Consider the following 25693-nt stretch of genomic DNA (forward strand, 5'->3'; position numbering starts at 1 on the left):
TTCACGCTAAAAGGGGCACTCCCGGCTTACACGTGGCGTCGAGTATCACGGTACTTAGCTGACTGCCGGTCAGAGGTGGCTCGCAGGCCGGCCGCTTGCCGGGCCCCCCGGCCCTTCAGGGGTACGCAACCCGAAATCGGTCGCTGAAGCGCTTCGCGCGCCACAACCTACATCGTTACATTTAGCTAGCAAACTCATTCGCCAAATTGTATACCCATATTCATTAATAAAACAATAGGAATATTAATTGATGAAATCAAGGAATCTATTCATCATCATATTAGTCTGGATCATTCTGTAATTAGGTATTAAAGATATTTGTGAGTTTTGATAGTGATGTGACATTTTCGATTGACAAATTTATCGATTTTAACTACTATAATAAATGAACTATTTTTATTTCAGTTCGACAATACGTACGATGGCACCTTCCAAGAAGAATGATGTATGGAGATTTTACGATAAAACCGAAGGAAACAATAACTCTGCGAAATGTCGACTCTGTCAAAAATCAATAAAATCTTGTGGCAATACAACTAATTTAATTGGTCATTTAAAAAATATACATAAGGCTGCTTTTCAAGAGTTCAACAATGAATGTTCTAAAAAATCCAATATTCAGAGCAACACAATTAAGAAAAATATACAATTAGTCCGAAAAAGCTCTGATCTACTACCATCAACATCAACGAGCTCTGCTGACATAATGGAAATGGAATCGACTAGTGATGCTGACAAAAAATGTGACTCTTCAAAAGACGATGTGTGTGTTTCTATCCCTCCAGCTCCAAAACGTCAGAAGTCTATTGTGTCAAGTTTTGAAGAAATCAACGCTTTTTCAGAGAGAGGTGATAAATCATTAAGAATTAATAACGCCCTAATATATATGATGTGTTAAGACAATCAGCCATTTACAATTGTTGAAAATGAAGGCTTTCGCAGTTTGATTAAAGTTCTTGCGCCACATTATGAACTTCCTAGTGAAACAACGTTAACTCGACGGGTTGATGATAAATACGCAGCATTATCAACAGTCTTCAAAGCTAAGTTGTCAAATATTGAATACGTTACTCTTACTACCGACATGTGGTCTGAAACAATGAGCATGAGAAGTTTTTTAGGAATAACAGCACACTTCGGTGAAGGTGAATGAATGATCTTTTTTCAATCACTCTTGGAGTGTACGAGTCAAACGAACGCCATACTTCAGAACACATAGCTGAAATGCTGCTGAATACTTGTGCTGAATGGGGTATAGATAGTGACAAAGTTTCAGCTGTAATCACAGATAATGCAGCTCACATGGTGAAAGCTGTTGATTTAGCTTTTGGAAAAAAGCATATACCATGTTTTGCACATACGTTGAATTTGGTTGCACAAAATGCTGTACAGCAGTGCACTAATCTGCAAAACTTGATAACCAAACTAAAAGAGATAGTAACTTGGTTTAAACAAAGCAATGTACCCAGTATCGAATTACGTGAAGCAACCCAGAAAGAAACGAAATTGATACAAGAGGTCCCAACGAGATGGAACAGTACTTATTTCATGATCGAGCGATTTTTGGAGCTTCGCAGCGTCGTCAATAATGTAATCATTCGTCATAAAAATGCACCACCGATGCTAACTGCATCAGAATTATCTATTCTTTCTTCGGTTCTACAAATTCTGCGACCGATTGAAGCTGCAACTAAGGAAGTGTCAGGTGATAAGTACTGCACTAGCAGCAAAGTAATACCCCTTATCCATTGTCTTCTTTTAAAAGTTAAACCGCTTCAAGTCGAAGAGTCTCTTGCCCAAGAATTGCAGTCATTGATCCTGAAAGAGATTGACAAGAGAATGGGTGTGATAGAGAGAGTAACTCCTCTCGCTATAGCCACAATCTTGGACCCCAGGTTTAAGAAAATGCATTTCACGGACTCACTTGCTTGCCCCATGGCTGTTTCAAAAATCAAGGAAATGATGAAAAGTATAGTACAAAATGAGTCTGTGGAATCTGATTCGTCAGATCTGTCTGATAAACCAGAAGAATAATTTTCTCTGTGGGAAGATCACCACAAATTAGTCCAAAAGAGCTGGAAAACGGTGAAATCTGACGATTCTATTACAGATGAACTATCTATTTACGTAGCCCAGTAGGCAGATTAAATGAGAACCCTTTAGAAATTTGGAATGATCTCAAGATTCAGCTTCCTAAACTTCATACAATTGCATATAAATATTTAACCAGGGTAGGAACTTCAGTCCCATCTGAACGTTTCGTTTTCTAAAGCGGCACAAATTGTCAATCAACAACGAAATAGACTGAAAGAAAAACGTTGAAATGAACTGTTATTTTTGCAAAGTCTCCCAAAAGAACACTCGCAATAGGACACGACAGTCTCGGCAAAATTATTGCGGATGTTCTTTTTTTGTTCTTTCCCAAATTACAATAAAGATTTTTCTCATACATGGCTTTTACTTTTTTTAATAAAACAATGTTTGAATTAGTGATGGTTTGCATGAAAAGTTGTGTTGAAGTAGTATATCTGATCTGTGTCTGTTGGAGTTATATGGATATAATAAGGATGTGGATCTTTTATTTTTAAATAAATTATTAAAGAAATTTCAAGTTAAAGATTGTGACTTTATATAGGCACTTGAAGAGTATGTCTTTAGTGTAAAGAATATCGGTTAAGGCTAACTCTTATATATATATATATATATTGTAACGTGGCATTTCAGAATGGCTCGTTACAAGGCTAAAAATCTAAAGGAAACTACCGAAAACGCGTCCCTGGCGGGGTACTCCAGGCAAGCTCGATACGATATAGGCGAAAAATACTAGTTACTAATATTTTCTGTACAAATTTTGTAATCCCGCGCTTCGGCGCAAGCTAAACAGGTACCGCGACCACGATCATCGAGGGATCAACACGTTTCTTTGATTCACCGAGGGATCGACAACTACCGGAAACTACAGTTCCAGCTACCGACGAATTCAACTACCGTTTCGTAATCATGAATCTCCCGTACAACTTTGAATGCCTACTTTTTCGGATGCCGTAAGTTCGACATCAAGGGCAGACCGCAGCCTGTCGTTCACCGACTTACCGGCCAGGAGCCGGACCGAGCCTAAAACACTACGTCCAAAGTTGATAAAGCCCTCGTCCTGAGGATCGACGCAGCCTTCCTGTCAGTAAGGGCTACAATCATTGTGAGTCATGGTCCACGGACGATGAGGTGCTGTAAGCCGCCGTGTGACTGCATGGTCTTCGTGATATATCGTGGGCAGTTGGCCGCTGCCTAGACGATGAAGCCGGTGGAGGCAAACAATGTGGAGTTGCACTCCATCCGGTAACCTTCCGGAGGTAGCCTACGTACCTGCCCCGTGGAGGGAACCCCCAATGACAGGCAACCTGGACAGTACGACGCAGCAGCCGAAGAAAAGTACGTGTGATGTCAACTACGCTCATCTAGCGGTAATCGTCGATAACGCGTAGCCGATATTCGCCAGAGGGATGACCCAATTATGGTGGGGATTGAATGACCACCGAAGGGGAAGAAGAATCACCTGACGACACCGGCGAGATCGCTGATCCGGACTCCGAACTCTGCCTATTCTACGCTCAACCCGCCAGGAGACAGCTTCGCTACCACCTCGCTCTCGTTTAGTTAGAAATCCTCAACCTTCCTCTTATATTCTACCACTATCGCTTATTCCTCTACCGCTATCGCTATCGTTACCTTTTTCGCACCCACTACCGTTTTGATCTTTTAGCTTCACTCCTTCCTTTAGCTTCAATTCCTTCCGTTAACTTCACTTCCTTCCTTCTTCGCTCTCTTTAAGTTTAATTTAATTTAAAATCAGTGCCTAATCTCGTCACCGACTAAGGTAAGGCTTTTGCCTTTATATCGTACTGTTACGAAGTTGCTCTAATTTCTGTTTCTCTTATCGTATCTTAATTATTGTTTTGGTTGCATCGAATGATGCCAGTATCTTTGTGAATCATGGTCCACGGACATTGAGGTGCTGTAAGCCGCCGTGCGACTGCATGATTTCGTTTCGTAATTAATTTCCGAAAACTATCGTGAGCGACCTCGTAACTACCGAATATCTTTTGTATTTCTGAATTTTCTTTGCTTGATGCTTATCTTTTGTATCTCTAATTTTCTCTGCTTCTCGTAATTTTATGCTAGAAACGCTTGTGTAATTTCTACTGTCTATCGCTATCGCTATCTTTACTTTTCTTACTAGTATTGCCTATCGCTTTGTATCGTATCGCTTGTTTTATATTATTTGCTTTGTGCATGAAATTTCATATCGTATATTGAGCTACTTGGAGTATAGCTGAGCGTAGATTAAGCCGCTAAATACTACCGCACCTTTGTTTTCTATCGCTTATATTGATTTACATTTCTTATTACCTTGTAATATTTTCTTGTTTCCCGAATATCGTACTTCTGTGTTATCTTAAGTTGCTTGTTGTAACCAGGTGTATTTAGTGTATTATTTTTACTCTGCAATCCCTTCTCTAAACCTCTCAATCTCGTATAACTTTTGTATTTTCTCTCGTTATCGTAATTTCGAATTTCCTTGTTAATTTAATATCGTAATTTTGACTGTTGTAATTATCAAACCGCTTGCTGTGAATAATTCTTCCGAATAAGCTTCCGATATTTGTGAATCGTATATCATTGTCAATCTTTCTCGCTAATTACCATTTGTCGTAATTTAAATAGTATTTTCTTGTCACTATAGTTCTAAGCTACCGTCAATTCCGTCAACTACCGATTTTCGCTAAAGTTTCACTCTTGCTTTAATGTAACAATTCTCGTAGTGCCGCTTCTGAAATTTGGGTAAGATCACGTCGCCCAGTGACGTCTAGTTTGAGTAGACTTTTTGCATTATATCGCTTCTCTCGACCTACGATTAATTTCTTTTGCCAACTATTATTTTGTGCGAATTATCGCTTAGCTTCTTTAACCGAAGATCTTGTAAATCACTCTCGTTGACTAAATATCTTTTGTTAACTTTCTGTAACAAATTGACTAACCTACCGCTTATGAACTGATCAATAATATACGACTGATTGGCTTGTTAATTTACTTGATTCGAGCTTATTTCTTGGTCTCTTTATTTTCCTTATTTCCGTAACTGTTGTAACTGCCTTTGGATACCGCCACTCTACCAGTTCGTGTGAGTACCTGAGCCTAGCCAGCCATACAACGGGTTCTCTAATTATTATTATCGTATCGTATCTTTTCCTTTCCTCTAAAAATTTGACGCTGAAGCGTCTGGCGCCCAACGAGTATCTTTTCGTATCTTAAATATCGTATCGAATAATTGGAGAATCGCGCCAAAGTGTTAACGGTAAGTCCTCGTCAGAGGGTAACAGAATTTAGCGTCACAATATATATATATATAATATTTCAGCTATGGACTTATGCATATACCTAGTTTTATTGCTAACGGTTTGAGTACCCTTGTACTTACATCTAAGAAATCATAAAAACTAATCCTTCTGCAAGGACGCCAATCTGGCAACCAAATTTTACTCAGAGAGTATTGAAACTTTCTTAAGGTGGCTCCCGTGTGACTGTCAGTCAAGAGGAAGTCCTCGGGGAGACATTTGATCACAAATGCTTAAAATTTGAATCAAGTTAAAATTATTACTTATTTGCTCAAATACATAGCAAAAAAGGATACAGAACCAAAATAAATATTAATAAAAAAATTTTACCGTCAAGCGAGTATATCCTTGACACACGTAGTGCTTTTCATAGCACGAAACGCGGCAACGCTGTACGCGAGCATGACGTAGATCGTCTATTATCGTCTGCGGTTATTGAGTTGTGATTGTTGCTGCTGTTTTTACAAATTGAAATGCCATATAATGTAAGAGGTTCGGTTGAAAAGTTGAAAGGTAGGTTTCTAAAGAAAAATGTAAAGGAGAAAATACAATTGTTTTGTAAGGCTACCGGTGGTAAACAAGGTCGGCGTGTATTCGTAAAAACTGAGGTTAGTATCATTACCAAGCAATCGAATTATTTTAATCTCAATTGCAACTGATGTGATTTAATTTATTACAGACTGAAACTGTACAACCAAACGAGGGATTGCATGGTACACTGGAAGGCCGACGAATTCTTGATTTAAAGAAACTTGGAGAAGATCTATGGTGCAATGCGTGTGACAAATCTTTGACGTTGAGATGCACCGTTGAAGAAAAGCAATGTGGAATTGCCAGTATATTGAAAGTTCTTTGTGAATATTGAAAGTTCGTTGTGAATATTGAAAGTTCGTTGTGAATATTAGAAGTTCGTTGTGAATATTGAAAGTTCGTTGTGAGTATTGAAAGTTCGTTGTGAGTATTGAAAGTTCGTTGTGAATATTGAAAGTTAGTTGTGAATATTGCGAGGGTATTTTTAAGGTTGAAACCAGTACGCTTTCAACAAAGTACATTTACGATTCAAATTTGAAATTGGGAATAGGTAAGGCATAACTTTAATCACTTCAAGGCTGATTGAAAGCGATTGCTAATATACATCAAATGTCTTATGTTCATTAACCTGTGCGTTAGGTATGCTTGATTCTGGAATAGGAGAGACCAAATTGAATACTCTTTTGTCTGCTTTGAACGTGCCTACAGTAAGCGATGATGCATTAAAGAGATATGAAAGGTGTGTAGGATCTGCTATTGAATCTTTGGCCCAGCAATCTTGCAAAGCAGCTATACAATGTGAAAAACAACAGACTTTACAAGCATTGCAGGATAAGTAAGCTTCATCTGAAATGAGGTTGAAGTTAGTAGACGTTACTGTAACAATACAAGTTTAGGTAAAATCGTTAATTCGCAACTATAGGATTGTCTGATATGCAATAAATTCTGAATATGCAGTTAATCCTATAAAACAAAACAAACTCATGTTGTGAAAAGCCAACTCCTTGGAAGTCATTCTAAAATTACAAAATAATGATTTTTTCCTTCACGTTTCGTTAAGTTAACGTTACTAACTTCAGCCTGGTCATCTATAATGTTACCATCGTAACCATCGTAAGTTTTCATACAAATTTATACTTGAAACATAATAATGTAATATGTATATGATATTTTATTCTCCAAATGAATTGATGAATCGTTTCATTCGTGAGAACCAAAAAAAAAAATCATATTTTCTTATAATGTAAACCCTATTTTGTCCATATATCAAATCCATGACTATATTTTCTTCTAAACATTTGTTCATATAATTGATATTTCTATTGACTAATTATTTTATTCGTTATGCCGTAGTAATCATCCCACCGACAACAACAACAACAATGAGGTTGTAGATTTGATTGCTTCATACCGGGACCATCTCTAGAAACTAAACAGGAACTGCGCATGCGCGAATTTAAATCCGCTGTCCGTGCAGTCTGGCCACCCCGAGACCCTGCTGTCAAACTCTGTTTCTGTCGGCGATGTAGTTCACATGCATTTTTGAGGTTAGAATCTCAAGTCATTCAGATAGTCACTCGGAAAGGCTTGGGAAGCATTTTTTATTGAAAATTGATTGTTCAAAGAACTGTCGGAATTTAATGCTAATGCTCTCTGTTCAAATGTTGGGTGCTTGGAAGAACCGAAGCAGGTAGGTGGGGACAATTTAGTCAATCATTTTCATTACTTCATACATCAAGAATAACAATGAAATTTTTTTCTTTCAACAGAATACAGCCAAAATAATAGCATCTCTGCTGTTCGCTGATGTCTTCTCTTCCCATTCAATTCATGACACATGCAGAGATCATCGGCCACTTTTGTTGGTTGGAAAAGGAAGTTGTAGATCTTACGGTTTCTTTCAATTTCAAATCTAATCTAAAAAAATCTCATCCGAAGAGTAAAACTTAGAAACATTCTGTGACACAAGTTAAAAATCAACATTTTCAAAATGTGCCTCAGTGTCACAGTTAACTTTATGGATAATCATGTTTTAGAGTAATGTTCAGAACATTCATATGAAAATATTGACTTATCGGGTTCAACATTGTACCCCTTGTTCCTTTGAAACAAATGAATATCTAATTTTCACTGAAGTTCATGAAAATATTTACTTAAACCTAAATCCAATACAATATCTTGTTCATAGTGCTCCGAACATCATCCAGTAACATGAATATCCGGAAGGAATCCCTCTGTCGCAGAAACCGTTATAAGGTTCTTTGTTTTTAACTTGTGCCACTAGATAACTTTTGCATTGCAGATTCCATTTCCAATCTTAGGATGAGATTTTTTGTTTCGAACAGTGTTAACATGGGATGCAGAATTAATTGTAATAAATGGAGATTCACAAACTCTCAGTTTCAATGAAGGACCATTGTAAGAGTATAAAATTGAATCTGGTTTCAAGCTTTCAATAAGTTACCGGATGACTCCCTGATGAAGATTCATCATCAAAAAGTTAGCCAGCAAGTAAGTCCTATTGTAGACAAAGTGATCATTTGTAACGTGTACTAGTAAGTGAATGCATTCCTTAGACCTTACCGGGGTTGAACGAGGCTCAAGCACGGATGATAGCTGCAACTAGCTAGTCAGATGATACTGTCGATTAATATTGACTTTAGAGACATTTTCAACTGAAGTTATCCAACATTTTTAGATTGAGATTGGTTCAGTTTACACATCAAAATTCATCCTTGGAATCTGATTTAACACTTGAAACACTATTCATTTGAATTGAATACCAAGAGAGTGAAAAATAAAATATCAAAACTGCCGAAAATAAAATTTGAAAAATAATGCGGGCCAATAATACTGCTTGGATTACAATGGTGCACGGAATGATTGCTCTGTAAAATTAGTTAGCAGCAATTGTTGAATAACCAACTTATTACTATTGGCTCGATAGATCTAAAATAATGGAATATTCAAACACCATGATCTGTAGCGTGTCGTGCTCTTCAATTTTGCCACGACTGATGTTCAGAAGGTGGCGATGACCAGAAGAAATTCCTTCGGATACCTGTTGTCTAATGGAACAACGGAACAACCAGGTTCGATGGTTGGAACGATGGCACCAATCGAGAAACTAGGGTCCTAGCCACCAAAACGTTTTGACCATCAGGTAAGGTATGATTTTCATCATATTATCCAAACTTGAAACTTTAAGTATGTCAGAACAAACGAATTTTATCATTGAATACATGTGAAAATATTGTAATATGCAAATATTATAGTATCAGAAATTTACTGACACGCTTCAGCGCCTGACAACTTGAGTCTCGCTTCGATGATGTTTGTTTCCCACCTGAAAATATTAAAAGATATTATCATCAGACAAGAGCTTCTAATTGATTTGAATACCACTAATTTTCAATAAATTGCGACAGAAAAACGAATTGCTACTTTTTGCACTCCTAAGCTTTGTGTTTCAAGATACACTATTTCTTTTATTCCTTGTTACTGATTTTATTTTAATATTTCATGTTCATTGGCACTGATTACTGGCTTCCGGAGCACTGCACTGTAACAAATCTACTCTGGAGCAACCTTCTACTGGGTTTCAACAATCCATTTATTTGTAATTTTATGTAAATAAAGAATCTGTTTGAAATAAACAATATTTTTACTTACCTGCCTTAGTTTGTATAGACTCCCACTCGTTGATGACGTTCCACATTTAATTTCAGATTTCTTCTCACAATAAATAACTGATCTAATTTCTGTAGCTTTTGATATTTGTTTCTCCATTGACGCCTTTATTGTGTCGATTAAATATCTTTTAATATCAACTACGGTATTGCTGAATGACACTTTTCTTAGAAAATTCACGATAAGTAGGAATAAATATCAACATAACCTCAATACGCTACTTCACGCGCGAGATATTCAGAGCCTTGTCACATTTCGTGTACGTTGGTCGCCTTGGTTAGCTGACGAAAATTACTCCGCGGGGCAATTTCGCTGACCAATGAAATTGAATCATTTGGCGCGTGCGCAGTTCCTGTTTAGTTTCTAGAGATGGTCCCGGTATAATGCAGCGTGGACAAAGAGAGGATACAATAGCCTCAGTGGTATTTTATTTTGCTGTTATTGATGAGTTTTTTTTTTATGCAAACACTTCCATATCTAAACTTTGTAGGTCATGCATCATTGATTGGTTTTTACAGTAAAAAAGTCATGGCATACGTAGTTCGTGACATTTATTGTAGATATTGTTCACAAAAAACAAGTAAAGATCACAACTGTAAAAAAAATCACAGTGGTTCGTCCAAATCCATGGAGTCTAGAATGGCCGTTGAGGCTATTTTGGATAATGAAAACTTGACCGAATTGAAATGTCGTATAAAAACATTAGTAGGCGATGATGATTATTCAGTCATAGCCGCTCTAAGACAACTTTCACCCTACCCGATTATAAAATGGTCAGATTTTAATCATACCAAAAAAACATTCAATTCAAAACTGTATGATATTAAATTGAGTGCAGCTCTTCGAGAGTATTTTTCGAAAATGTTTTGTTTGGCTGTAAAAGAAAATAAGAACTGTAAGGTGAAAGTAAATGTAGCCCTAGGTAACATTATACCTCATGCTTTCGGAGACCATACCAATTGTCTTCCGTCAAAGTGCTCCAGGGATGAAAATGGAGGACATGTTTTCAAGTGTTTTAAGGATGGCAAATGTTCAACTGATACTAGCTTACGAATGAAATTGGAAAAAATTATCCAGCCTTTCATAAATAGTGCACCGCAGATCGCTCTTTGTGCATCAAGTCAACCAAACGAGTCATTTAATAACACAGTGTGTTCCAAGCACCCTAAATCAGCATTCTACGGAGGATCAGAATCCCATACTTATAGAGTAGCGATAGCAACATTGCAAAAAAATATGGGTTATGAATTTATTGTTCAACTGAATATTTTAATGAACTTGCGCACACGCATCAATTTCGCAAAAGAAAACAAAATCATTATTTGAAAGAAATTGAAAAAAAACAATCAGTATCGTTGAAAAAAAGACGTCTCGAGTTGAAGAAGGAAAGATGTAGTAAAAATGCACGTCTTTCTAATAGTGAAGGTATAACATACTCATCTGGCTGTGGTTACCCGAACACGTCCGATTTGATAGACCAGGCCGTTGTAGCAAGTAAAACCACTTATCTTCAAATTCAAATTATGATGATGTTTCAAAGTTTCCAGTAATGAAATAATACCTTTCGGATAACAATAGTTTTGAAGACTGTGCTTTTGTATATTTTGATGTCGAAACAACTGGCTTGAGTGATGCGGACGTAATAGTACAAGTATTGTATTCAATCTTATTATATCATAACGTTATTTCCAATAGTTTCCCTTGACTTGCATTTATTGTTTCGGAATTTCATTTAGATTGCTGCTTCTCATGAGGGTGGAAATTTTGATGCATACATTCTACCAAGGAAACAGATGAATGCAAAAGCTACTGAAGTGACAGGACTGACTGCTTTGAACGGAGAAATGTTTTACCATGAAAAAAGAGTATCGACCTTGTCACCAAGAGATGCTTTCATGAGTTTTTTCTATTTTTTGAAATCTCTGTACAAACCATGCATCTTGATAGGACACAATGCTTTCAAGTTCGTTACTTTCATGTTACTAATCCATACCATTCGAATTGTTACTCAAATATATTCAATTTATAAACATTTCTCAATTTTCCGATTTGATGTAAAGAAAATCTTGAAGCTTGCTACTTCTTTTAAAATGTCTAAGGAGATGATGATGTTTGTGAAAGGCTTTTGTGATACCTTGCCATTATTTCATTTAGTGTTGCCCGAAAGAAAAAAAAATAAGGGATCCTTCAAACAAGAAGTATTGACGAATGAGTTTTTAGACAAGTCGGATATAATACTTGCCCATAATGCTCTGAACGACGTTCTTATGCTCGCCCTGTTGATACAAAAATTGAAAATCAACCCTGGAGTGCTAATCAAACACACGAAAAGTGTTGAATTTATAATGAACGAAAAAGAACGGCGACAGAAAATTAAGAATTATAAGGAATCACTATCCACTCTAGACATTTCTAATGCTATGAAAGAGAAAATTTCCAAAGCAGGTATTGATCGATCAATACTTGTAACAGCATGCGAAACTGAAGGAGTGGACGCATTAAAAATCTTACTAAGTGAAAGCATTAATGGAAAGCCGCAAGTAACTAGAACTCCACGTATTATTAAAAAATTTTTTGAGGAACTGAAGAAATAAGTTTTTCACCGTTAATTTCTTAATCACCAATGTACCTGTGCCAAAATAAGAAGATAAATTGTTCATACTTAAATACTACATATAATCATGAGTTTTATAAGAACAAAAATGATCGTTTTGTTCTTTAAATGAAATTTCTATGAAGATTTATAACAACATTAATATACATTACCCCCTCTCCCCAGTATTTTGAAGGATTACACGTTTAAGTTACTGTTTTACAATACAAAACTTTTCATACATAAGTTCGTTATCAGGAATAAGAAAAAAGCTTTGTACGTATTGCGATTTGTATCATGGGTATACGCATCAAGCACGCGCTTGGTCAGCATTTCAAACGAGCCATGCGGTGTTGCCACGTCTCATGGACATGCGCGTTAAGGAGGTTAGACCGTGCATCATCACTAATAATCACGGTTTTCATAAATATTTATTCGTCAAGGTACACTTTTGTTGAGTTTAGCAGATTGTTAGATATCTAATCAATGACCTTCTATTTTTATACGCTGAAATATAAATTTACAGTGACGTTGTAATGAATTATTTGTCGCACTCCCATAAGACACCGTGTTTAACGGAGCGTTATTCATTTGCCTTTTTTTGAAAATTTTGACCGTTGACCCTACTACCGTTGACCCTACTACCGTTGACCTACCTTCATACCATTGAGAAATTCGAGACGTCTTCTATCCCGTCAATGAATTCGCCCGACATTCATGTTTTTATTAAAAGTCGCGGGAGCCAACTTAACAATTATGTAAAATTTTATATATCAACAGAGAAGCCGTTTTTGCTGTTAGACATGCTATACCCATCAGTGTCCTGTGAATTCCATTTCTTAGTACTTGTTATAGCGGCAATAGATATCATAATTTGTGAGAATGTCAACTGTCTCAATATCACGGTCCGTGAGATACAGCCTGGAGACAGACGGACAGCGAAATCTTGATGAGGGATCCGTTTAAGCGCGTTGAGTTCGGAACCCTAAATAAGTACACGATGCGTACAATATCTCAATGTTTTCACCCGATACAGTTCTGACTCAGGGGATCGAGTATAACATCGATGTTTTTCCAAAGTGACACCCCTAAGTCAAATTCCCATACTATCACCCGGATTCTGACTCCAGGTCTGAGTATACCTATATGGATCAAACATGCAGCCAGTTAACCGGATCGGAGGCCTCAGGCCTGTTGACTAGACCACGGTTAGCCGGTCACATATTTGGTTCCCCGTGTCATCGTTGTTTCGGGCCCAGGTCGTCGCGTCGTCCCTCTGTCGGCGTACGGTCAGTACTGTCGGTCGTCTCTGTTGGGTTACGGTCGGTCTCTGTCGTCGAGGGTGGTCAGTCCGCGGCTCCCGCCGGAGGTTCTCACCCGGTGACTAGTATGTAGGGTGGCCAGTCACCAGACACGTTACAATATACCGGGACCATCTCTAGAAACTAAACAGGAACTGCGCATGCGCGAATTTAAATCCGCCGTCCGTGCAGTCTGGCCACCCCGAGACCCTGCTGTCAAACTCTGTTTCTGTCGGCGATGTAGTTCACATGCATTTTTGAGGTTAGAATATCAAGTCACTGAGATAGTCACTCGGAAAGGCTTGGGAAGCATTTGTTATTGAGAATTGATTGTTCAAAGAACGGTGGGAATTTAATGCTGATGCTCTTTGAAAATTCGTCCTATTCGATTGAAACAAGAAATCTGTTCAAATGTTGGGTGCTTGGAAGAAACGAAGCAGGTAGGTGGGGACAATTTATTCAATCATTTTCATTACTTCATACATTAAGAATAACAATGAAATTTTTTTCTTTCAACAGAAAATACAGCCAAAATAATAGCATCTCTGCTGTTCGCTGATGTCTTCTCTTCCCATCATTCAATTCATGACACATGCAGAGATCATCGGCCACTTTTGTTGGTTGGAAAAGGAAGTTGTAGATCTTACGGTTTCTTTCAATTTCAAATCTAATCTAAAAAAATCTAATCCGAAGAGTAAAACTCAGAAAAATTCTGTGACACAAGCTAAAAATCAACATTTTCAAAATGTGCCTCAGTGTCACAATTAACTTTAAGGATAATCATGTTTTAGAGTAATGTTCAGAACATTCATATGAAAATATTGACTTATCGGGTTCAACATTGTACCCCTTGTTCCTTTGAAACAAATGAATATCTAATTTTCACTGAAGTTCATGAAAATATTTACTTAAACCTAAATCCAATACAATATCTTGTTCATAGTGCTCCGAACATCATCCAGTAACATGAATATCCGGAAGGAATCCCTCTGTCGCAGAAACCGTTATAAGGTTCTTTGTTTTTAACTTGTGCCACTAGATAACTTTTGCATTGCAGATTCCATTTCCAATCTTAGGATGAGATTTTTTGTTTCGAACAGTGTTAACATGGGATGCAGAATTAATTGTAATAAATGGAGATTCACAAACTCTCAGTTTCAATGAAGGACCATTGTAAGAGTATAAAATTGAATCTGGTTTCAAGCTTTCAATAAGTTACCGGATGACTCCCTGATGAAGATTCATCATCAAAAAGTCAGCCAGCAAGTAAGTCCTATTGTAGACAAAGTGATCATTTGTAACGTGTACTAGTAAGTGAATGCATTCCTTAGACCTTACCGGGGTTGAACGAGGCTCAAGCACGGATGATAGCTGCAACTAGCTAGTCAGATGATACTGTCGATTAATATTGACTTTAGAGACATTTTCAACTGAAGTTATCCAACATTTTTAGATTGAGATTGGTTCAGTTTACACATCAAAATTCATCCTTGGAATCTGATTTAACACTTGAAACACTATTCATTTGAATTGAATACCAAGAGAGTGAAAAATAAAATATCAAAACTGCCGAAAATAAAATTTGAAAAATAATGCGGGCCAATAATACTGCTTGGATTACAATGGTGCACGGAATGATTGCTCTGTAAAATTAGTTAGCAGCAATTGTTGAATAACCAACTTATTACTATTGGCTCGATAGATCTAAAATAATGGAATATTCAAACACCATGATCTGTAGCGTGTCGTGCTCTTCAATTTTGCCACGACTGATGTTCAGAAGGTGGCGATGACCAGAAGAAATTCCTTCGGATACCTGTTGTCTAATGGAACAACGGAACAACCAGGTTCGATGGTTGGAACGATGGCACCAATCGAGAAACTAGGGTCCTAGCCACCAAAACGTTTTGACCATCAGGTAAGGTATGATTTTCATCATATTATCCAAACTTGAAACTTTAAGTATGTCAGAACAAACGAATTTTATCATTGATTACATGTGAAAATATTGTAATATGCAAATATCATAGTATTAGAAATTTACTCACACGCTTCGACGCCTGACAACTTTAGTCTCGCTTCGATGATGTTTGTTTCCCACCTGAAAATATTAAAAGATATTATTATCAGACAAGAGCTTCTAATTTTTTGGATACCACTAATTTTCAATAAATTGCGACAGAAAAACGCATTGCTACTTTTTGTACTCCTAAGCTTTGTGTTTCAAGATACACTATTTCTTTTATTCCTTGTTACTGATTTTATTTTAATATTTCATGTTCATCGGCACTGATTACTGGCTTCCGGAGCACTGCACTGTAACAAATCTACTCTGGAGCAATCTTCTACTGGGTTTCAACAATCCATTCATTTTTAATTTCATGTAAATAAAGAATCTGTTTAAAATAAACAATATTTTTACTTACCTGCCTCAGTTTGCCTAGACTCCCACTCGTTGATGACGTTCCACATTTAATTTCAGATTTCTTCTTTCAATAAATAACTGATCCAATTTCTGTAGCTTTTGATATTTGTTTCTCCATTGACGCCTTTATTGTGTCGATTAAATATCTTCTAATATCAACTACGGTATTGCTGAATGACACTTTTCTTAGAAAATTCACGATCAGTAGGAATAAATATTAACATAACCTCAATACGCTACTTTACGCGCGAGAAATTCAGAGCCTTGTCACATTTCGTGTACGTTGGTCGCCTTGGTTAGCTGACGAAAATTACTCCGCGGGGCAATTTCGCTGACCAATGAAATTGAATCATTTGGCGCATGCGCAGTTTCTGTTGAGTTTCTAGAGATGGTCCCGGTATATATTGTGACGCTAAATTCTGTTACCCTCTGACGAGGACTTACCGTTAACACTTTGGCGCGATTCTCCAATTATTCGATACGATATTTAAGAGACGGAAAGATACACGTTGGGCGCCAGACGCTTCAGCATCAATTTTTAGGAAAAAGGAAAAGATACGATACGATGATAATAACCAGAGAACCCGTTGTATGGCTGGCTAGACTCAGGTACTCACACGAACTGTTAGAGTGGCGGTGTCCAAAGGCAGTTACAACAGTTACGGAAATAAGGAAACTGAAGAAATTAAGAAATAAGCTCGAATCAAATAAATTAACAAGCCAATCAGTCGTATATTATTGATCAGTTCATAAGCGGTGGATTAGTCAATTTGTTACAGAAAGTTAACAGAAGATATTTAGTCAACGAGAGTTTACGAGAGTGATTTACAAGATTTTCGATTAAAGAAGCCAAGCGATAATTCGCACAAAATAATAGTTGACATAAGAAATTAATCGTAGGTCGAGAGAAGCGATATAATGCAAAAAGTCTACTCAAACTAGACGTCACTGGGCGACGTGGTCTTACCCAAATTCCAAAAGCGGCACTACGAGAATTGTTAATTTGTTAAATTAAAGCAAGAGTGAAACTTTAGCGAAAATCGGTAGTTGACGGAATTGACGGTAGCTTAGAACGATAGTGACAAGAAAATAATATTGAAATTACGACAAACAGTAATTAGCGAGAAAGATTGACAGTGATATACGATTTACAAATGTCGCTAGCTTATACGGAAGAATTATTCACGGCAAGCGAATCGATAATTACAACAGTCAAAATTACGATATTAAATTAACAAGGAAATTCGAAATTACGATAACGAAAGAAAATACAAAAGTTATACGAGATTGAGAGGTTTAAAGAAGGAATCGCAGAGTAAAAATAATACACTAAATACACCTGGTTACAATAAGCAACTTAAGATAACACAGAAATATGATATTCGGGAAACAAGAAAATGTTACAAGGTAATAAGAAATGTAAATCAATATAAGCGATAAAAAACAAAGGTGCGGTAGTACTTAGCGGCTTAATCTACGCTCAGCTGTACTCCAAGTAGCTCAATATACGATACGAAATTTGATGCACAAAGCAAATAATATAAAACAAGCGATACGATACAAAGCGATAGGCAATACTAGTAAGAAAAGTAAAGATAGCGATAGCGATAGACAGTAGAAATTACACAAGCGTTTCTAGCATAAAATTACGAGAAGCAAAGAAAATCAGGGATACAAAAGATAAGCATTAAGCAAAGAAATTCAGAAATACAAAAGATATTCGGTAGTTACGAGGTCGCTCATGATAGTTTTCGAAAATTAATTACGAAACGAAATCATGCAGTCGCACGGCGGCTTACAGCACCTTAATGTCCGTGGACTATGATTCACAAAGAAACTGGCATCATTCGATGCAACCAAAACGATAATTAAGATACGATAAGAAAAACAGAAATTAGAGCAACTTCGTAACGGTGTTACGTTCTGAGAGGAACGCCACGAGTCGATTATGATTCACTGCGTGATTTTGGTTAATCTCTTGACTTACGTAGTTGATGTTCGAAAATCTGCTGATCAGCTCCTCAGCTCTTCAAGTTCGGCTCAATTAATTCTGAGAGTTTGTAAGGTAATTAGGCTCGTGCCAACCATCACTATGCGTGATTGAAATAATTCTCTTTACACAACACTTTAATTTAGAATAAACATTTATTAATAATCAACAATGTTCTTTACATTCTCAGTTGTCGAATTTACAATGGTTTATAAACTGCTGTTTTGCTTATTACAATCACAACTGTTATTAAATCTTCGAAGGTTCTGAGTTTGACTTTATTCACTGAGTCTAAACTTTTCTATGATTTCTGGAATGTTCTCTGTTCTAAAGTTTTTCTGCTTTCTATGACGTCTAAAACTGTTTTCTCTGATGTCTGGATTTATTCTGCTCTAATTTGAATTAGGGTTGAGAAAAGAGGTGGAAAAAGTAGGAGGAGTTCGAAAGGGTTACAGTTTCTCGCGGGTCTAGGATGATTGGATGAGGATATTAATTAGTATGGGGGTAAAGTTTCTGATTAGTGCGTAGGATCTTGGCGGGAAATTAGCGTGAGGTGGTTGGTTTAGAAAGCAAGCGGCGATACGCTAATTGGCCGCGTGATCATTAAATAAGGGCGCTATTCCTAATTCTGAGAATAAGGCTTTTTTATCTGAGAGCTATTCATGACTTCTCTTCCCACGTTTTCTCTGTTTAGTCTACTCGACTATCTTTATTGAGTGATAATTGCAAGTGATTATTGACTTGAATTATTGCAGGTGTTTATTACTTTGAGTTATTGCAAGTGTTTATTGCCCTGAATTATTGCAAGTGTTTATTACTTTGAAGTATTGCAGCTGTGATCGTAAATTAAGGGATTTGTTTGAAAGCTAATGTTGAAAAATATAACGGTCAAATGTGAGAAAAATATAAGTACCATATATGCATATAAGTTTAGCTGATAAAATAACGGTTAATATAGCGTAGAGAACTATCGATGTAAGAATATTGCACGTTATGATTATAATGATGCATGTCGGTATTAGTCTAAGAACTACGGGTAAGAGCTACTAAAGCTCTCCTATGGTAACTGCACATCGGTAATGTAGGATACAGAGAGGGTGCCCCCGTGGATACCGGCTGGCACGTAACAACGGTACGATACAGAGGCGAAAGCCTTACCTTATTTGGCGACGAGATTAGGCACTGATTTTATTTTAAATTAAACTCAAAGAAAAGCTAAAAAAGAGGAAGGAAGTGATTTTACGGGAAGGAGTGAAGCTAAAAGATCAAAACGGTAGTGGGTGCGAAAAAGGTAACGATAGCGATAGCGGTAGAGGAATATAAGAGGAAGGTTGAAGGATTTCTAATTAAACGAGAGCGAGGTGGTAGCGAAGCTGTCTCCTGGCGGGTTGAGCGTAGAATAGGCAGAGTTCGGAGTCCGGATCAGCGATCTCGCCGGTGTCGTCAGGTGATTCTTCTTCCCCTTCGGTGGTCATTCAATCCCCACCATAATTGGGTCATCCCTCTGGCGAATATCGGCTACACGTTATCGACGATTACCGCCAGATGAGCGTAGTTGACATCACACATACTTTTCTTCGGCTGCTGCGTCGTACTGTCCAGGTTGTCTGTCATTGGGGGTTCCCTCCACGAAGGCAGGTACGTAGGCTACCTCCGGAAGGTTACCGGATGGAGTGCAACTCCTCATTGTTAGCCTCCACCGGCTTCGTCGTATAGGCAGTGGCCAACTGCCCACGATATATCACGAAGACCATGCAGTCACACGGCGGCTTACAGCACCTCATCGTCCGTGGACCATGACTCACAATGATTGTAGCCCTTACTGACAGGGAGGCTGCGTCGATCCTCAGGACGAGGGCTTCATCAACGTTGGACGTAGTGTTTTGAGTTCGGTCCGGCTCCTGGCCGGTAAGTCGGTGAACGACAGGCTGCGGTCTGCCCTTAATGTCGAACTTATGGAATCCGAAAAAGTAGGCATTCAAAGTTGTACGGGAGATTCATGTTTACGGAACGGTAGTTGAATTCGTCGGTAGCTGGGACTGTAGTTTTCGGTAGTTTTCGATCACTCGGTTAATCAAAGAAACTTGTTGATCCCTCGATGATCGTGGTAGCGGTACCTGTTTAGCTTGCGCCGAAGCGCGGGATTACAAAATTTGTACAGAAAATATTAGTATCTAGTATTTTTCGCTTATATCGTATCGAGCTTGCTTGGAGTACCCCACCAGGGACGCGTTTTCGGTAGTTTCCTTTAAATTTTTAGCTTTGTAACGAGCCATTCTGAAATGCCACGTTACAATATATATAACTTGGCGGCGGTTTGCTGCCGCGAATCTAGATTAGTACCAAACGACCGAGTGAAAAACTATAGGTCTGACACAGATACGAGTGGCGTATTTACAATTATAATGATCGTCGCAACGGGTTGGTTCTTTTTGATTATCAATCAACAGTTGACAATAAAGCAGTGTCAGACAACAGTTATATCATGAGAAGATGTCGACTGTAAGCAGACTTTGAACGATTTTTTATATAATCTCAATAATACCATAGCATAATAAGTATAAATTGACAAACATTACTTGTAGTCAATAGAATTATATCAGGTTTTAATCCGAAAAAATGCCAAATACCAAGAATCAAAGCTATGCGAAACGTAAGGAACGAAAAACTGAAGCGATACGATCTGCGCGAATAAATAAGACCGCTGCTCCGAAGCCCGCTACGGCAGCTGGTAAAGATTTGCATTCGGTGATACAGATTGACAATGACAATGAGGCGATACATGTGCAAAGTATTGTTACAAAGGGTACACCCCCCTCTACCCCTCCCCCTCTAATGATCTAGTAGCCGGCATATGACGCAATAAAACTAAGCCCTCGCATGTCAAAAAGTGAAGACGGTTACTGCGCCAACCGGTATTATTGTGAAGACAGATCTGTTTCAGACTTTGAGCAGATAACACGTTTTTTACTCCAAATACATATTTCTCCAAGCATATTTTTCATTTAGCGCCTTTTAATTGCTCGCCTGACTAAGCTTCTTACCCCCGTTTTACTCGTTACGCTAAAGTGTAACAGTATCATACGTAGAAATCAGGCAGCGATCAGAGCCTGCATTTCAGATACAAAAAGTGAGTTGACTGATGACTGTATAAACGCGTTTCTCACAGTTCTTGCTATCAACACAACATTTGAGCCACAAGATCCGATATTTTAGAAAGAGACACATTGGTACCGCCGAGTTACCAGTAATAAAGATATACAAATAATTTACCGTCAGGATGTGGGTATCGATAATATCGGTCACTGGACCTGCATATCTTACGATGGTTCGGTAGTAGACGTGTATGACACGTTGAAAATGCGATTGCTACCTATACAGCACGACAAATTGAAATATTTGTTCGAAAATTATTCAATTGTGTACGAAAATGTACAAATGCAACCAGATTATATGTCATGCGGAGTTTTTGCATGTGTCATTGCTACATCACTCGCACTAGGTAAAAACCCTGTGTCAGAACAGTACTTCGTAAATGACGATGGACGGAGCAAGGCTACACTGGCGCTGCGACAGCATTTGGTGAAAGTTCTAGACGAACAATAAGGTTGTTCACGATTTTTTTTTTATTGTTTCAAAATAAAGTTTAGGTACCAAAAACCCTTGAAAAAAATATAAAACATAAAAAATCCAAGCCAAAACGTTAATTGAAGCACTTCAATTATGATGCGATTTGAAACGGTCCCGTCTTGGGCGCCATTACACAAGCCCCCGAGTGACGTCATAATTGGGTAAACTCGGGACCTGGTCCATTGAAAATGAGTGAAAATCAAGAAATAAGAAAAAAACGTTCGTACAAGTGGTGTTTCGTTCCACTGTGTCAAAATACCAGTTTATCGGCACGCTCGAAAATATTTGTACCCGTACCAAAAGGTGAGGTGAGGAAGAAATGGTTTGAACTAGCTCGGCGGAGCGACTTAACCTCACTCCAAAACGCTTTATACTGTTGCGAAGATCACTTGGACGTAAGTTAAAATTTTGTTTGACTTTATAACAGTCATTTTACTTGAGTGAATCAAGATAATGTATCTGTAACGAATAAATTACACTTTCAGTATAGCTGATCCTAGCTGTCATCTAACTCTTTTTGTATATATAGTTACAGGAATGTTTGGAGAACTATAGAAGAGTTGTGGAAGACAAAACTGCCTCAGTAAGACTAAAAACCGGTGCGTTACCTCATAAATTTGACTGTCAGCCTGACAGACAACGCGCGTTTTCGAAACCTGTGCGACCCGGTGTGCGTAAACGTGAGACGAGAAAGGTTCTTCAAGAAATAGAATCAGAAGCGCTTTCGAAGATAGAAAACATTGATCCAACACACACAGCTGGGGACTCGGTTGCTTCAAATCTTGTGAATCTCAACTTGGTCGAAGAGGACATTGTGAACATCGGTCATGACGAAGCTGTAGAATGTGGATATGTGTTCGCAGACCCCATTTCACCTTCTATAAGTGCAGTAGTTGAAACTTTACCTGTACAAAAAGATGTTTGTGTGCAAGTGTGCCTTTTACCTAAGCGGAAGCCAAAGTTTAGAAGTAAAGCTTCTAGCTGCGTTCCTCTCATGCAAGATGCGAGTTGTTCGCCCATAAAGATAAAAACAAGTGTAGGCCTTCTAAAAATTCAACAAGAATCTTCAGTGACGACATCCAGCAGTACCACATGCAACTTGGACGATACATTGGAAAATTGTACAGAGTACTTGCCTTCTGATGAAACTAGTGAAGAGGCTGTGAAACAAAGTGTTTCTGCGCGAAAACAAAAGATCCGAAGAATGAAACTTTTGATTATTGCTAGTAAACCGAAGATGTACTTGGGAATTCCAGATAATGGCTTTTTTATTATAGAATTACTTCACAATGCAACAGGAATCAAAGTTGAGGATATTTGTTTAACGCTATCTAAAATCAAACTCAATGACACGTTTGCGAGGCTTGGCGACGAGTTCGGTATCAGTAGTGGCAACGCCAACACAATATTTAGACAGACGATCCCTTTGCTGGCACGCTTTCTAAAACAGTTAATCGTTTGGCCTTCAGCAGCTTCGATAAAGTTGAACTTACCGTTACCGTTTCGCGCTAGATATAGTCATGTCCAATCTATAATTGATTGTTTTGAAATCGAAATCCAGAAACCTGGCAACGCGATTCACCAGAGTGTCACTTGGTCGGAGTATAAAAAATGTAATACTCTGAAATATCTTATATCCTCTACACCGGATGGAACAATTAATTTTATATCCCAAGGCATTGGAGGCAGAACGACAGACGCTGTGATTGTACAAGAAAGTGAATACCTGAATATACTACCACCAAATTGTGCAGTTATGGCTGATCGAGGCTTCAAACACATAGAACCACACTTACAGAAAAGTGGATGCACTCTAATCGGGCCACCAAGTGTTGCAAGTACTGCAAAGCCAACCAAGGCAGAAGTTATGGAAACTAGACGTATCGCTAGCCTCAGAATCCACATTGAAAGAATTATCCGTAGAATTAGAGAATACGCCATACTAAAACCACATGCAGTAGTTCATTACTTAACCTTTGATATATTGGATGAAATTGTAACCATTGCCGCAGGATTAATAAATTTACAAACACCTATAATCAAACAATAATCATATACTCTGTGATATATTTCCAAGGACATATGTGATAACTTATTTTTGGGACAATAATAAAAATAATGTGTGTTCTAGATTTCATATTCCGACTTTATCTATTTCATAACACATTTTTATAATACCAAATATAATTTGTATAATATCAAAGAACTCTTTGTTCTTATTTTTTCCTCATTGCTTTTCTTTTGCAGCTCTGAGAATAAGAGGGTATATATTCTCCTTCCAAAAAGCCATGGCCTTTTCTATGAGATCAAGTACAAAGTCTTCGTCATAGTCTACACAGATCAATCTAATTTTATGACTCGTTTCGAAGTCATGATTGGCTATGCAGAAAAAACCCTTTTTTACCTGTTTCATAAACATCTGAAGCTGAATTTGGGCCAAAAACTTTTTTGCAATTTGGTGATTCGCTGCGATGTATCTAGATTCCGCTTTACGAGTCATTGGACACTTTATCTCGACTACGAAATCATCTCCTACTCCATCAGGTGACGCACCGATAACAGGGAACCTCGCTCCGACCAGCAATCCACAATCTTCTATGTTTGTTTTCAACATCTCTTTCAGTAATTTGATAACTTCATTCTCTAATCTTCGTCCTCGTTCCATTGCTTCGGTATCCCTGATTTTTGAACTTCCGATGACCTGCTCTACCAAGGATCCGTTTTTCGTCTTGCAATGAGCCATTTCATATATCCGAGATGCCGTGATTCGTCCATATCGTAACTCATTCCATAATTTTGATTCACTTTGAGTTTGGGTTTCTCTTCTAGCTCGGATGCATTGATCCACAGTCATCGTGTTGCTTGCGAAGCTTAAAAAACTTTGTACTTCGGTGTTATCTGAACAGCTACAGAATTGGAGCATAATATTATGCAACGATAAAACCTTCGGTGAATCGTTGTTTATAAAATGCCTTGAGATCTGACAGTCGAATTGCCTTTTCTGCAGTTCATTTAGCACAGTTTTTAAAAAGTCTGTATTATCCGGTAGATCTGGATCAGCTCTGCGTGGCCGCAAATCTTTGGCTTTCAACGATCGAACATTCGCTGCAACTTGAGCTAAGCGGGGCTTCTTCCAGTAGCATACAGTAGCTGTCGGCTCAGGCTCTTCGCTACGCCGGTGGACCCACATTAAAAAAGCGATAGTGTGTTTACAACCACCTTGAAACAAAAGCTATATTAGTAATTGGTAATCTACGTTCGAATTCAATAATACCTTACCTGCTGATGCCGCACAATCCTCACAGGTCACCCGATCAATCGATTCGTTTTTTTCGTCAACCATCATTGAGACATTATATGCTTTGCTATTCACCCTGTGCTCTGGACACACTTTTCCACGAACATCACAGAAACTGCCTTCTCTTCTAAGCTCTACGTACCCAACTGCAGCATCACCATAATCCTCTCTTTCAGCTCTGTAGGTAGAACAATTTTTATAAGTTATGGTATGCCACTAAATTTGCAATACGTTCCTGTCATTACACTATACATATGTATAAATATAGAGTCTAAATAATCAAATTCAACTGTTTATATTGTTATCAACCCCAATTTTCGATCGTAAAATGTAAAGTTAATGATTTTGAAACATAACCTACCTTCGAGCTTTGACACCGCTGGTTTCGGCAACATTGAAATATTCACTTTGGGAGAAAAAGTCGGTAACCATTAGTACGGTTACTTTCGGGAGATTGTCTGATTGTGCTTTAACAAAGCCGAGATTCATTTTGGATCACAATACTACGTGTGGAGCACAAAATATAACAAGCTAATATATTTCTTATGGGGCTCGTTCGAATCTACCCAATTATGACGTCACGCGACAGGCCGCCCAATCACAGCGCGTTCCTTCCCGCCACAAATTTCGTCATATTTAACTTCGTTTTTATTAATAATAACAATTATAAATTCCAATTGGATGCTGTAATTCACTTTCATATTACACAATCTTTACGAAACAATCAAAATCAGATTTAAAAATTTTTTTTTGAACAACCCTATTATTGACGATCTTTCCAACAAATCAAACGAGAACGTCCGCGCACCACGAACAGCAACAGACGAACGCACTGCCAATCG

The 25693-nt window shown here is 37.9% G+C and overlaps 2 protein-coding genes across 2 annotated transcripts; one reads left to right on the forward strand and one right to left on the reverse strand.

Moving 5' to 3' along the window:
- The first annotated feature begins 706 nt into the window (after positions 1-706).
- LOC124404719 (E3 SUMO-protein ligase ZBED1-like) lies at positions 707-2034 on the forward strand. Its single transcript, XM_046879053.1, has 3 exons — positions 707-794; positions 900-1145; positions 1211-2034. The coding sequence occupies exons 1-3, from the start codon at positions 707-709 to the stop codon at positions 2032-2034; spliced, it is 1158 nt and encodes a 385-aa protein (XP_046735009.1).
- Positions 2035-23780: 21746 nt separating this feature from the next.
- Positions 23781-25340, reverse strand: LOC124404720. Its single transcript, XM_046879054.1, has 4 exons — positions 25213-25340; positions 24833-25029; positions 24550-24772; positions 23781-24459 (listed from the first exon to the last, which is right to left on the reverse strand). Exons 1-4 carry the CDS (start codon positions 25338-25340, stop codon positions 23781-23783), a joined length of 1227 nt encoding a protein of 408 aa, XP_046735010.1.
- Between the last annotated feature and the right edge of the window lie 353 nt (positions 25341-25693).

Source organism: Diprion similis, chromosome 3 (assembly GCF_021155765.1).
Source record: "Diprion similis isolate iyDipSimi1 chromosome 3, iyDipSimi1.1, whole genome shotgun sequence".
Lineage (NCBI taxonomy): Eukaryota > Metazoa > Arthropoda > Insecta > Hymenoptera > Diprionidae > Diprion > Diprion similis.